Source organism: Chinchilla lanigera, unplaced genomic scaffold (assembly GCF_000276665.1).
Source record: "Chinchilla lanigera isolate Chin_1 unplaced genomic scaffold, ChiLan1.0 scaffold00038, whole genome shotgun sequence".
NCBI classification, from domain to species: Eukaryota; Metazoa; Chordata; class Mammalia; order Rodentia; family Chinchillidae; genus Chinchilla; species Chinchilla lanigera.
This window is the reverse complement of record NW_004955439.1, coordinates 7,048,092-7,060,891: the sequence shown is the minus strand read 5'-3', so window position 1 is coordinate 7,060,891 and position 12,800 is coordinate 7,048,092. Positions and strand designations below refer to the sequence as shown.

At 43.5% G+C, this 12,800-nt stretch overlaps 1 protein-coding gene across 3 annotated transcripts in view; it reads left to right on the top strand.

Annotated features, from left to right (window-relative positions):
* Tiam2 (T-cell lymphoma invasion and metastasis 2) overlaps positions 1-12,800 on the top strand; it is a 204,444-nt gene that overhangs the window by 86,254 nt on the left and 105,390 nt on the right. For all 3 annotated transcript variants that reach the window (XM_013517330.1, XM_005390545.2, XM_013517329.1), the window contains 3 exons: positions 8,042-8,213; positions 9,426-9,596; positions 9,734-10,933. In XM_013517330.1, the coding sequence (XP_013372784.1) occupies positions 9,740-10,933 (1,194 nt within the window). In that variant the 5' untranslated portion in view covers positions 8,042-8,213; positions 9,426-9,596; positions 9,734-9,739. The remainder of the gene's footprint in view (positions 1-8,041; positions 8,214-9,425; positions 9,597-9,733; positions 10,934-12,800) is intronic.

The following is a 12,800-nucleotide window of genomic DNA, read 5'->3' as shown; positions in this document are numbered from 1 at the left end:
GTTAAAACTTCAGTGATACTTGTTTAGTATTACCTGCAAGCCCCAAGACAATTTCTATTGTAGCCTCCAGGTAGAAACGTATAGAAATGAACTCTGAAATAGGGCAACAGCTCTCTCTGAAGTAGAAAGTGACCCTTTTATGAGAGTGGGGAAAACACCTATTTAAATGAGCAAGAAACATGTGGTTGAAGCCTGTTCATTTTTCAACTGAAATGAAACAGTATATAATGAAGAACTATTTTGCCAAGAATAACTTGGTACGGCCTCCGTGGTATATTTTGGTCACAAAGCGTGTTGCGATTCAGGAGAACAACGTCTGCTTCCAATTTACTGAGGTGTGGTGCCTTACGCACCGGTCTCTGCATCTGCGGGAAGCCCTGTGTTTGTGCTCAAGACTCCAGGCCGGATCTCTGCCTGTGCCACGGTGCTGCAGCCTGGGCACGTGGGGCCAGGCCTAAGCTTGCCTTCTGTGGGATGGCTCAGGCTCATAAAAGTTAATGAAGAGAGGTTATTGAAAGGTCATGCTAACACTTTTGAATAACATATTCCTACATGACAAGAGAGGGGTGTTTCCAAGTCATGCTAGCGATTTTGAGTCTTTGGTTCTGCTAGTCACCCCAGTCGTGCAAGGTTTCTTGAGACTGGGGTATTGGATAAATTTTGGACAAGGTTGAAGGAGACTTGGGAGAAAAAGCAGAGTGGGATGGAACATTGCAGAGATACAGAAATGGAGATCAAGATGTCTCTATATGTACATATAAAATTTGTGTTCCAGAGAGCTTGGATGAAAATTATGAAGTACATTTTGATAATTTCTAGGAGAAAAGAAAAATGTTTTATATTTACTGGAATTATTTCACCTTAAACTATATGGAATCTGTAGTTTTGTTTGAAAGGCTTTTTTTTTTTAAAATCTCTGAAACGGGGGCTGGGGATTTAGCTCAGAGGCACAGTGCCTGCCTGGCAAGCGCAAGGTTGTGAGTTCAAGTCCTGGTACCGGTGGGGAGGGGGAACCAAAAAAATAAAATCTCTGAAACGTTTTAAGTTTCTGTTGACTGGTGGACTCGGTTTTCTTGACATTCCAGAAATGTGCCGGTAATATTTGTGGGATGGTTGGTCTCACCACCTCTTTTACAAACTCAACGCTGTCAAAGTTGTTGTGTTCTCCCTGACAGATTCTCCATCTGGTCCCCCCCACCCCACACAGTGGATGGGCCACTCTGGGGGAAGAGCCTGTCCTTTCTCATGTTGGTTTCCTTGTAGCACCGAGCAGCGGAATGCTGAATGTCTATGTGGGGCAGCAGGGGGGGGGTTTCAAGCTTTTTTGTGGAATCACTGAGTGGAGTGCTTTTATTTTACTTAATTTTCCTAAGTGCCTCCCACACTGATCTTTGACTTGGGACATAGGATTTTGGTCCCAAAGTGTGCTGAAGGGATGCTTCTCCTTTCTGGGCCTTGTGAGCTGGGGGAGGCAGGGGCGAGGGCAGTTGACTGTCACAGTTTCACCAGCTTTGCCTCCCTCTCTGCCTTTCGCTTCGCACTCTTCCTGCTCATCCCTCCCAACCTTGTCCCTGACACTTGTGCTCAGGCCGTGCCACTCTTTCCTTGCATAAGCTGTGGTTTTCCTCTGCTTTATTCAGTGATTTATGGATTCTGCCAGCTGTCGGGAGCCCTGGGTATGGAGGCGTGCTGTTTTGTGTTTCCTGGAATTCCCTTCTTTCCTTCTTTTCATCTGCCAGACTCCCACTCATTCTTCAGGCCCAGTTAGTTATCTTCTTTATGAGGTCATTCCGAAGTTTCCGAGGAAGAATTTGAATGTCCCGTGAATGTTTCTCTTACCATAGAGTGGGAAAGCGTGAATACTGCGGGCCTAACGGTGGTGCTGCACATTAATGATTATGGTCCTCTTCGTTGTCTGGCTCCTACTGTTTCTAACCCAAGTATTTGTCCTGAACGATGACTTCTGGAATCTTTTGAAGCATTTGGTTGCCTTTAGGTCTTATTGGAGCAGATGTACCCCATTCTGATGAAACTGCCACTTCAACTTTTAAGTCACTATTTCGTTACTTCTTTGGACTGCTACTCAGGAATATATGTTTTTCCTTCACTGCCCTGGATACAGGCAAACACTGGAGCACACGCAAGAATTTAGTTTCATTCATAATTTTCTCTTACTGGATGCATTCTTGTTGTGCATTTTGTGCCCGCTGCATATAATGTCTCCTCTGCTCTATTTTAATTCTCTTCTATTCTGTCCTCATATCAATTTATTAAGGGAATCTGACTGACCCAACAAGGGACTGTAACCCATAGTTTGATCAACACTCCCATAAGCAGTGATACAGATGTTAGGGTTTTTATAAAACAAGTGTGAGTTATAAGTTCCTGCTTGTGCTAAATTGACTCACTAAGGTGATGAACTGTGCAGAAGGCTGGGCCCCTGTTTCTATGGAATTTATTACTTTCCCCCGGGTGAGTATCAGCCATGCTTGTCCACTGACATCCTACTCCCCAGGCATTCAGAGCTGCAGCTTGCTTTGTCCATTCATGCTTCAGTGTGCATTTGGAAGGAGTCCCACGGCAGTGAAAGAAACCAGTGGAGCCCAACAATAGATCTCAGGCTTTGAGGCCTTTGGCAGCAGCTTGCTCTCTGCCCACTCTATTTGCAAGGATTACTCTTCCTAAGCACTCTTCCTATGGAGACAGATGTTCCTTTTGCTTGCTTCTTTGTACAAATTGGGTTCAAGTCTTCTTATAATTAGAACTGAACTCCTTCAAGTCTTGGTATTCAATTCATGTATTTGCAGTGCAGTTGATTGACTTGAGAGGCAGGTTCTGGCAATATTTAGAGTTCAAATGCAGATCCTTGACAAAGCTGAATGCATTAGTTTTAGATTTTGAGGCATATGCTTTTAATTTTAGTATTACAAGTTAGGTAGTTTTGTATGCTACAGTAATTTTGGGGAATTGATAAAATTTCAAATGTTCCTATAGATGTATTTAATGATTACTAATGAAAGAGATGAAAGTTATAATAAATCTGATGTCACAGTACACAAAATTAGCTTTCTGGCTCAAAGTTAATAATAGCACTATGTTGCCTTTGACGCTTTCTCAGGTGGTTTCACATCTATTTCCACACTTGATTCTCAATCTATGAGATAGGTGGAGCGGTTATATTTATCCTCAAGTTCCAAACAGGCAAATAAAATGCAGAAAGTATAAGCAATTTGCCCGAAGTCTCATGTGCTGTACAAGAGACATGTTGACCCATGTTCTCTGACAGTATCCAGACTTAACTCTGAGACTTGTTTCCTTAATGATTGAAACTCTCTCCTCACTTTTCCTAGTAAAGGAAACCTAGTAGGTACTGTGATGGTGACCCTTTTATTCAGCTGGCTCTTGTCTTTCGGTCTGAACGATTTGCCTTGGGCAATGAAGAGAGTCCTGCTTGAGTACAAAAATTTCTCCGGAATTATGCGAGCACTGTTGGTATCTCCTGGTGGTACGACTGGAGTTCTTGTGTAGTTTAGCCATAAATCTGCCTCTGTGCAGTGGTCTCAGCTCTGCTTGGCCCCCACCCGACAGTCCCCAGCCCTCCTCCTAGGCCCCTAGGAGGCCTAGGAGCACCATCTGCCTGCTCGAGGGTTCCTCTTGTTTTCTATCTCGGCAGCCTGCTCAGTCCAGACACAGCAGGGTCCAGGTTTGAGTTACGTGTTGCAGACATTGTACCCCTGGGAATAGAGACTTTGGGACTATGACCCCTCTGCGCACCCAGGCTCAAGGTGGAGGAAGATAAGACAAATCTTGAATTTTCTCCTGGAAAGAATTTTCCTCTGGTTTTCCATTGGTCATAGCGGCTGTTGGGATTGTAATGGCATATCCCAACAGAACTGGAATATAGTTCTGGAATTTGTGAAATTCCTCCACATTTCTGGTTTGGTAATTGATCACAATTTGAAAACTGGAAAACATCCATTCTTGCTTGTGATTTTAGTGTACAAAGCTACATCACATATTTAAGGATTTTTTTTTAAAGGTTCATAGGATTGTGGCCAATTTTAAAAAATCCTAATATTTTATTATCATAAAAAAATGAAAGAGTAATATATAGAGAGTATAACAATATGTACTAAATATTTACTGTCTTAGAGCCATATTATTTATTCCAGAGTGGCTTCATTTGTATCATCTCTCTTTCAGCTCTGGTCCTTACTACATATTAGTATAATCTAATTAATACATGGTATTGCAGGATAGTGTATCTTACTTTAAGATGTGTTATTGGAAGTTAGTACACATAATGTGCATTCTTGCTATTTTCAGAGACCAGGTCCTTTTTAACTAATTTTTTAAAAATCTTTTTTTTTTTCATTTTCAGCCCCCTTCCAATCAAAATTTTTAAACTTGACTACCATAAAGTTACCTTAATAAAAGAGTTAGGGCTAGAAGTTCCTGAGAATGTGACTTATTGTCATAGTTTCACACAAAAACCATAGCTGAAGCATGGCAGAATACCTATTCAATTTGTCAGACTCCTAAAAGACAATAATTACAATAACTACCCTTTCTGTCAATACATTTCTCAGAAATATTGCACATGTTCTTCCTGCTCCGTGGTTTAGGTCTGCTTTTGGTTTTTGCTTTTTCATGGCTAGTGTTGACCAGATAGGTTGAACGGCTGACCAGCATCAGGCATCTGTAAAGATTGTTCTTCACTTCCCTCGCTGCCTGGCTGCCCCTGTCCAGGCCGTTCTGTCTTCATCATGGCTGTTCATCTTCCTGGGATGCAGCAGGCTTTCAGCTGTGCCCAGTAGGCAAGATTCCTACTTTTAGTCGGGGTCCAAATCAGCCTTCCAGCATGTAAAGCTGCTTTCATCCAGTGCTACAGGTGTTCCCTGAGCCTGAGGTGGACAGTGTCCAGGAAAGGGGGGGAGTCTCATGCTGAGATTCTTGAAATATCACATGAAATAAAAGATTAAACTATTTAATTTCAAATGTAGTATGATGCGTTTAGGTGCTAACCTGCTGCTGGTGCATAGCTTCCCCACCTCTGAGCTCTTCTGTGGTTTCAAGTCCGGGCCTTTGTGTTTCTCGGAGCAGTTGACAGCTAGCCTGGCCGCTTGCTGGCAGTTTTGTTCCTCTCGTGTGGGTGCTAGAGGCTGCACAGTGCACACCTGTGAGCCTCGAGGGCTGACAGAGAGAGGTCAGGAACTCTACCCCTCGCGGTCATCACCAGACCTTGGTCTTGACAAAAGTAAATAAATGCACAGACTCATGCTGATGGTTTCATTGTAAGGGTTTAAGAGGCAGTAGGCCCTTTAACTCCCTAAGTTAAAAAGTAAATAAAATAAACAGTGAAAGAGAAAAGACAGCACCTCAGGTTTTGAACTTTTAAAAGGTGGTTCTTTCAATCTGGCGCCGGTGTCGGAGACGGAGCCAGGCGACCCATGGCTCTTTCCTCTTTTGGGTGCATGGGAGAGCTGCCCACTGTAAAGAGAGTGGCCGGTGCATAGCAGGCTCTGTTTCAGCCTCATTAGTCAGATGCTGGCCTCGGTTTAATAGACTCAAATGAGCTATTAGACTTCCTGCTGCTGCCCAAGTGGAAAAGCTATTGGACTTTTTTTCTTCTCTGACTTAAAATGTGTTTGTGTGGATAAGCTCAAACAAGAGGCTTATCTTTGGCCTTTTAAAAGGAATTTAAATCTGGTGTCCGTTGCTTCCGCTCTCATTAACTTCCGAAGCTGTTACTGAATCCTCCAGAAAAAGATCTGCAGTAACCAGTGAGCACATGAAAAGATGCTTAACGTGAGTAATCATTAGAGAAGCATAAATAGCACTACCCTGAGATGCCATATCTACCCAATAGGATGACTGCTATCAAACAAACATCAGAAAACACCCAGGAAACAAGTATTGGTGAGGATAGGGAGGCCTTGAAACCCTCATGTACTGCTAGTGGCAATGTACAATGGTGCAGCAGCTATGGAAAACAGTGTGGCAATTATTCAAAGAATGGGAAATAGAATAACCTGATGATCTAGCACTTCCATTTCTGAGTATAGACCCCATTGAAAGCAGGGTCTCAAAACAGTATCTCCAGTCTATGTTGATAGCAGCATTATTCACAATAGCCAAGAGGTGGAAAGCAAACCAAGTGTCTGCCCATAGATGAATGAATAAATAAACTGTGGCTTGTGCACATAACAGAATGTTGTTGTGTCTTAATAAGGAAGGAAATCCTGACATACGCTACTATGTGGGTGAACCCTGAGGACATTATGCTATGTGAAATAAGCTAGCCACAGAAGGGAAATAGTTGGGTTGAATGTGACCTCTCATCCTAGTTTACTGAGGAATCTCCACACTGATTTCCACAGTGGTTTCACCAGTCTACATTCCCACCAGCAGTGGAGGGGGTTCCTTTTTACCCATAACCCCTCCAGCATTTGTTATTGGTTGATTTCTTGATGATGTCCATTCTTTCTGGGGTGAGATGGAATGTCAGTGCTGTTTTAATTTGCATTTCTTGAGTGACTAATGATGTTGAACATTTTTTCATGTATTTATTTGCCATTTGTATTTCTTTATCTGAGAAGTGTGTATTCATCTCAGCTGCCTATTTTTGGATTGGGTCTTTGAATTTGGGGGGGACTGATTTTTTAAAAATTCTTTCTATGTTTTAGATAGAAGTTCTTTGAGGCACAGTAAGCTGAAATTTTAGGGTTCACAATGATATACGTGCACCCATATTTATAGCAGCACAATTTGTAATAGCTAAATCATGGAAACAACCCAAATGCCTATTAATTGAGGAATGGATAAAAATGTTGTGGTATTTTTATGTAATGGGATCATACCCTGCTATAAAGAAAGATAGACTTGGGGCTTCTATAGGTAAATGGTCATAACTTGAGACCATACTCATAAGTGAAATAAATCAGACCTGCATGTGTAAACACCTTATTGTCTCACTAGTGTAAGAACCTGAAAGAGTGAATAAAATCTAAAAGGTACAATAGATATTGTGGAAGGGGAAGAAACTGCTCAAAAGGAAAGAACAACTGGGATGAGGGAAAAGAGGAAAGAAAGAAGGGAAAATATGTATATAGGTATACACAGGATAGCTAAGATAATTGTAATACTGATTTCTATTGGTTTCTTGAAAGGAACAGTTAATGTTTGATTGATCTTACATGCCTATATTTGTTTATCTAAATAACCACTTTGAACATATCAATATGTAATACAACAACCACTGTTAATTTCCTGTCACCTTGTCTGAAAATATGAATTGCTTGTATTGTTTTTGTGTTATTTTGTAAATGTCTGTGTGTCTGTTAATAGTTTTTGTTTTTTAATCTTTAAATTAAAAAAAAAGAACGGAACTACGAAGTTCATCTTGATCGCTCCTCACTCTGCTTTCTGGGCCTGTGGAGAACATAAAGCCTTTGTCTGTGTGCAGGGAATGTCACCAGATGGCAGCCCCATCCCAGCCCTCCTTCTCTCTCAGAAACTGCGCCGCTGCATCCCTCCGAGGCAGGCCTCTCACTCTGCTCACACCTGTTTGAGAACGTTTTTAATGTCAGCGATGAGGTCAGCTTCTATAACCAAGCTTGTTTTAGCCAAGGACTGTTCGCTGTGATTTTTACATTCAGGGCTTTGTTTTTACTGCTTAGTCAGGCAGAGAACAATGAGCCACTGCTGTCCTGTCTGTCAGGAGGTGCCCCTGCAGCTCGTCAGCAGGTGAGCCTCAGGACTGTTTTCCTGGTAGTGATGGAGGATGAGCCAAGCATGACTCATTTGAGCACTCTCACCTGCTCTCAAACAAAAACAGGTGTTTGACTGCAGACCGGTGTTGAGTCGGTGCCTTCAGGAGACTGGAAGAACAGACAGCCCTGGCTTCCTTTACATCTTCCAAGCAATCTTGATGAGTCAGGCAGCTCACAGACATCTTGCACATTATCTTGACAGTGATTCTAGACACCAGGTAATCTACATGTCAAATGCTTCATGGCGTTTTCTTGTATTTGTTTTGCAGGATTGCTTTGAGGACACGTGGATTCATTTCCCATGCTTTTTGAATGTGCTGCATTGCTCCTAAGACCATGTAAAGCCGACTGACCACTAACCTCTCTCTGAGCAAAAACCAGACTGCAGGGAATCCCAGCTCAGCTACATGTGGTTCATAGCAAGTGCCTCCCTGTGTTAAGGTAATAAGTAATTGTTTAATTATTTGGTCCTGTGATTTTGTTTTTAAAAACTTGTTAACTGCAACCAAAGAAAAGCCAATCCGTTTGACTTCTGTTTTGTACCTGTAGATTCTAGATACGAAAGAATTTAAAAACCTGCTAACTTGTTTGGGAACCCAGCTGGAAATGTTGGCTCCAACTTACCTGCAATACTGAGTGATGCCCTGCTAAGAAAGGAAAAATAGGGCAAGGTTCACTTTGCATTTGTCTTAACAAGGTCTGTGTTAACAGGACCTTGTTCTGTCGTCCACATTCTAACAAGTCTGCTTTGGACTTTTCTCTCATCTTGCTCAAAAGTGAGGAAGCTTGGAGTCTTCAGACAGCTCTAGAGGTGCATGTTATTAAAATGTTTTTCCATGCCAAATGGGAGCTCTTAGTTTGCTCCTGTTTTTTTTTTTTTTCAATTTCAGCTTTGTTTCTGAGGACTTTTATTACTTATTTTTTGTGATACTCGTACTCTGCGATATGTGATAACCCCCCGAGAGTGTAGTACCCGGGGTTGTGTTATTACAAATGTAGCTTCAGTGTATTAAACTCTTATGAAGTCAGCCTTCTGTATCCAGGGGTTATGTACCCACAGATTCAACCAACCACAGATTGAATGCACTTTTTAATTATATCTGTACTAATAAACATGTACAGACATTTCCCCAGTCATTACTTCCCAAACAATAAAATATAGAGCAGCTATTTACATGGTATTTGCATTGTATTATGTATTATAAGTAATCAACAGATGATTTAAAGTATTCAGAGAATATGCATAGGTTATATGCAAATACAGTAATGCCTTAGAACCAAAAACAAATTGTTTTGGCTGAAAAGGGTAAGTCACAAGGCAATTGGTTCTAGTTTATGTGTCAAATACCAAATAAATGTTGAGTACCAGGCCAAAATTTTTTTATTAAAATGTGTTGAGTACCAAATTTTATGCGTTTCAAAGCCATCGAGACCAAGGTATGAATGTACTACCATACAGTTATATGTAAGGCACTTGGGCATGTGAAGATTTTGGTATCTGATTCCCCAATATTAATATTGGTTCATTAGCTGTTCAGTCACTTACATGTAATAAAAATGTGTCTCTCTGGTCCTGAAAGATCATGTGTCTAGACTGGCAGTTCAAAGGTTGGAAGAGCTAACAGCTCACTATCCCTTAATTTTTCTTTTCAGGAATTGTCAGTTAAAAACCTGCCACCACCAAACCTGAAGGAGGTCTCTGCCTTCAGGTGATTTTTATGCCTGTTCAATTCTGCAGTGACACGGTACTACAGATAATGTGTTTAAAATAACTAGCACCTGTGTGTGCAGTAGTAGCCTTGCGCAATAAGGAGAGCCAACTGGGTAAGTAACTCTTGTCTCTACTTCTGAACTGGGTCAGGCACAGAAAGAAAGTTGTTTCCTATATGATGCATAAGAAGTTATCTTTTAGAATGTGATTTAGGTCATGGCTTTTACTGACGCAACTGTACTTAATTTAGGTTAAAATGGGCAACTCCGAGAGTCAGTACACCCTTCAAGGATCTAAAAATCATAGCAATACTATTACTGGTGCTAAGCAAAAGCCTTGCTCCCTGAAAATACGCAGCATTCATGCGAAGGATGAGAAGTCGCTGCATGGCTGGACTCACGGGAGCAGTGGAGCAGGTTACAAGTCCAGATCCCTGGCCCGAAGCTGCCTTTCTCACTTTAAGAGTCATCAGCCTTATGCATCAAGACTCAGTGGGCCCACGTGCAAAGTGTCCAAAGGCATCACCTATGCCAAGCACAGGGCGAGCACCTCAGGAAGTGATTTCCAGGGCAGCAGTGCTGCTTTCTCACCTGAGAATGGCTTCCACTACGATGACCACCAGCCAGCAGACAACCACATCACCTCTCGAGACTGCAATGGACACCTTCTCAACTGCTATGGGAGAAATGAGAGTGCTGCCCCCACCGTCCCAGGTGAAGACCGCCGTAGCCCCAGGGTGCTCATCAAGACTCTGGGGAAGCTGGATGGGTGTTTAAGGGTCGAGTTCCACAACGGTGCCAACCACAGCAATGGGCCTGCAGAGGACCCCAGGGGTCCAGTGCAGCTGCTGCGGTACTCACCTACATTGGCATCAGGAACCTCCCCTGTGCCAGAAGCCAGGAGGGACTCTGGTGCTGACTCCCCTGCCAGCCAGCGCCCTTCTCCCACTGACTCTCGCCTTCGTTCCAGCAAAGGCAGCTCCCTGAGCTCGGAGTCATCCTGGTACGACTCCCCTTGGGGCAACGCTGGGGAGCTGAGCGAGGTGGAGGGCTCCTTCCTAGCTCCCAGCACGCCCGATCCCAGCCTCCCCACCAGCTTCCCACCTGGTGATGCCAAAAAGCCTTTCAACCAAAGCTCTTCCCTGTCCTCACTTCGGGATCTGTACAAAGATGCCAACCTGGGGAGCCGCTCCCCATCTGGCTTCTGCCTTTCTGACGAATATATCGGCTCCCACACCAGCCTAAGCAATCGCGTGTCTTTTGCATCTGACATTGATGTGCCCTCCAGGGTGGAGCACAGGGACCCCGTCCCATACAGTTCCTTCACCCTCCCCTGCCGGAAGTCCAAAGCCTTAACTGAGGATACTACAAAGAAGGACACCCTCAAAGGCAGAATGCGACGCATCAGCGACTGGACAGGCAGCCTCTCAAGGAAGAAGAGGAAACTCCAGGTGAGGACGCTGCAGAGCAGAGGGGATGATCTCTGAGTCTCCCCATCTGTTATACAGGTGTGGTATTGAGGAGTTATCCAGAAGCCTAGGTGAACTAGTGAAAGGGAAGAGCTTAGTGTCAGACCTGGCACACCTTCTGTTGAGGTGGGGGGTTTTCTTCCTTGTTTGCTTGAGATACACATTTTCACTCTTAGCCCATAACTTCAGTCTCTCCATGTCTTAGTGAATGCAGTCTGCAAGCGGAATACCACAGATCAGGGGGCTTGCTCTACAGATAGATTCCTTACTGTCGCAGAGGATGGGAAGCCAGAGATCAGGGTGCCAGTGTGGTCAGATTCGGGAGAGGCCCCACTTCTTGGCTGTAGATAGCCACCTTCTCACTTTGTCCTCACCTAGTAGGGAAGAGGGACTCCTAGTTTTCCTATGAGGACACTAATCCTACAATAGCCCTGCCCTTGTGGCATCATTGAAATCTAATTCCCTCCCAGAGGTGCTACCTCCTAGTATCATCCCACTGGTAGTTAAGGTTCAACATAAGGGCTTTGAGGGGGTGCAGCATTAATCCACAGTACCCAGATTCCGTGCCTACCTCTCCTAATGTCTGAGCTCTGTGGGCCTCGTTGTAAGACCTGGCCACTATCGTCAGAAAGAACAGGGCTGGGAGACTCCCTGGATGAGTTGGTTATCTGGGGATTTTTACTAGAGCTCTTTAAATCCAAGCAAAAAAGAGAGAGAGAGAGATGGTTATTTTTAGAAAAGTAGGCTCCCTGAAGTTGGTATTTCTTGGAGAAAATTTAAATTTCTCTGCTGAAGGTGTATGAAAAAAAAAATTGACATTATATCTACATTTGTAATCTGGCCATATCCTCATTCAGCTAGCTAGTCAGATTTTGAAAATATCGTACATCCAGGTACATGTAATAACAAAACTATAATGCTGATAGAATAGGAATCATGATGATAATAACTTTTCAAGTTATATAAAGCTCTGTTAGGGGAAAAAAGTGGTTTAGCCACCAGGAAGAAAAATACTAGTTTGCTTTTTTTAAAACCCAGTGGCATTTGTTAGATGTTCGGTGGTAGTTGGTTTTGCTTTTAGGGAGAAAATGTTTTTCATTGTTGCTCAGTATGAGGCGAATTTGAATGGGTGATTAGTTTCTAGCACAATTGTCTTAACCATTCTAGACAGACAGACAGACAGACACACACACGTATAAAATTGTGTAGCACTTTAACAGTTGAAAATAATGGAACTGCCCTGCCCTGAGTTGATCATTTCTGGTTTATACAGTTGACCATTGCTTACTTCCTGCTTGCCACGGTCACCACCCTTGGGACTGTGCATGGGTGCCCTTTCTCCTTCCCATGGAGAAGAAGGACAGGAGATAACCATCTTGTCTCCAGAACCTTTTCATTTCCCCAAATACAGTCATTTGCCTACTCCTTAGTCATCGCTTCTTAGGCTAAATTGCAAAATAATGGAGAGTTCTTTGACCTTTTTTTCTTGTCTCCCATTTCCCAAACAGCTGATGTAGTAGAGCACGGTGGGGACACAGCCCCTGGGGACATGGGAGTTGCAGCCCACACCGAGAACTCTCCATCCTCTGCACTCAAGTGTTCCGGAGGCAGCCTGTGTTCAGCTGCTACTGACACAGTTCACCTAGTGTGTTGCCTAATGGATGCTGCCAGGGAGCCAGTCACGGCCCATTTCCTACTTGTGCTGAGTGTGCCTGTGGCCTGTGCACATGCAGCTCCACGGAACCTACTGAGTTCAGCTTCGCAGTTCAGGGGCAGACCACTTGCCACCCACTTCTGTCACATGCAGGCCCGCATTGCTCAGCCCACCCAGGGGAAGCGGGCCTCGTCC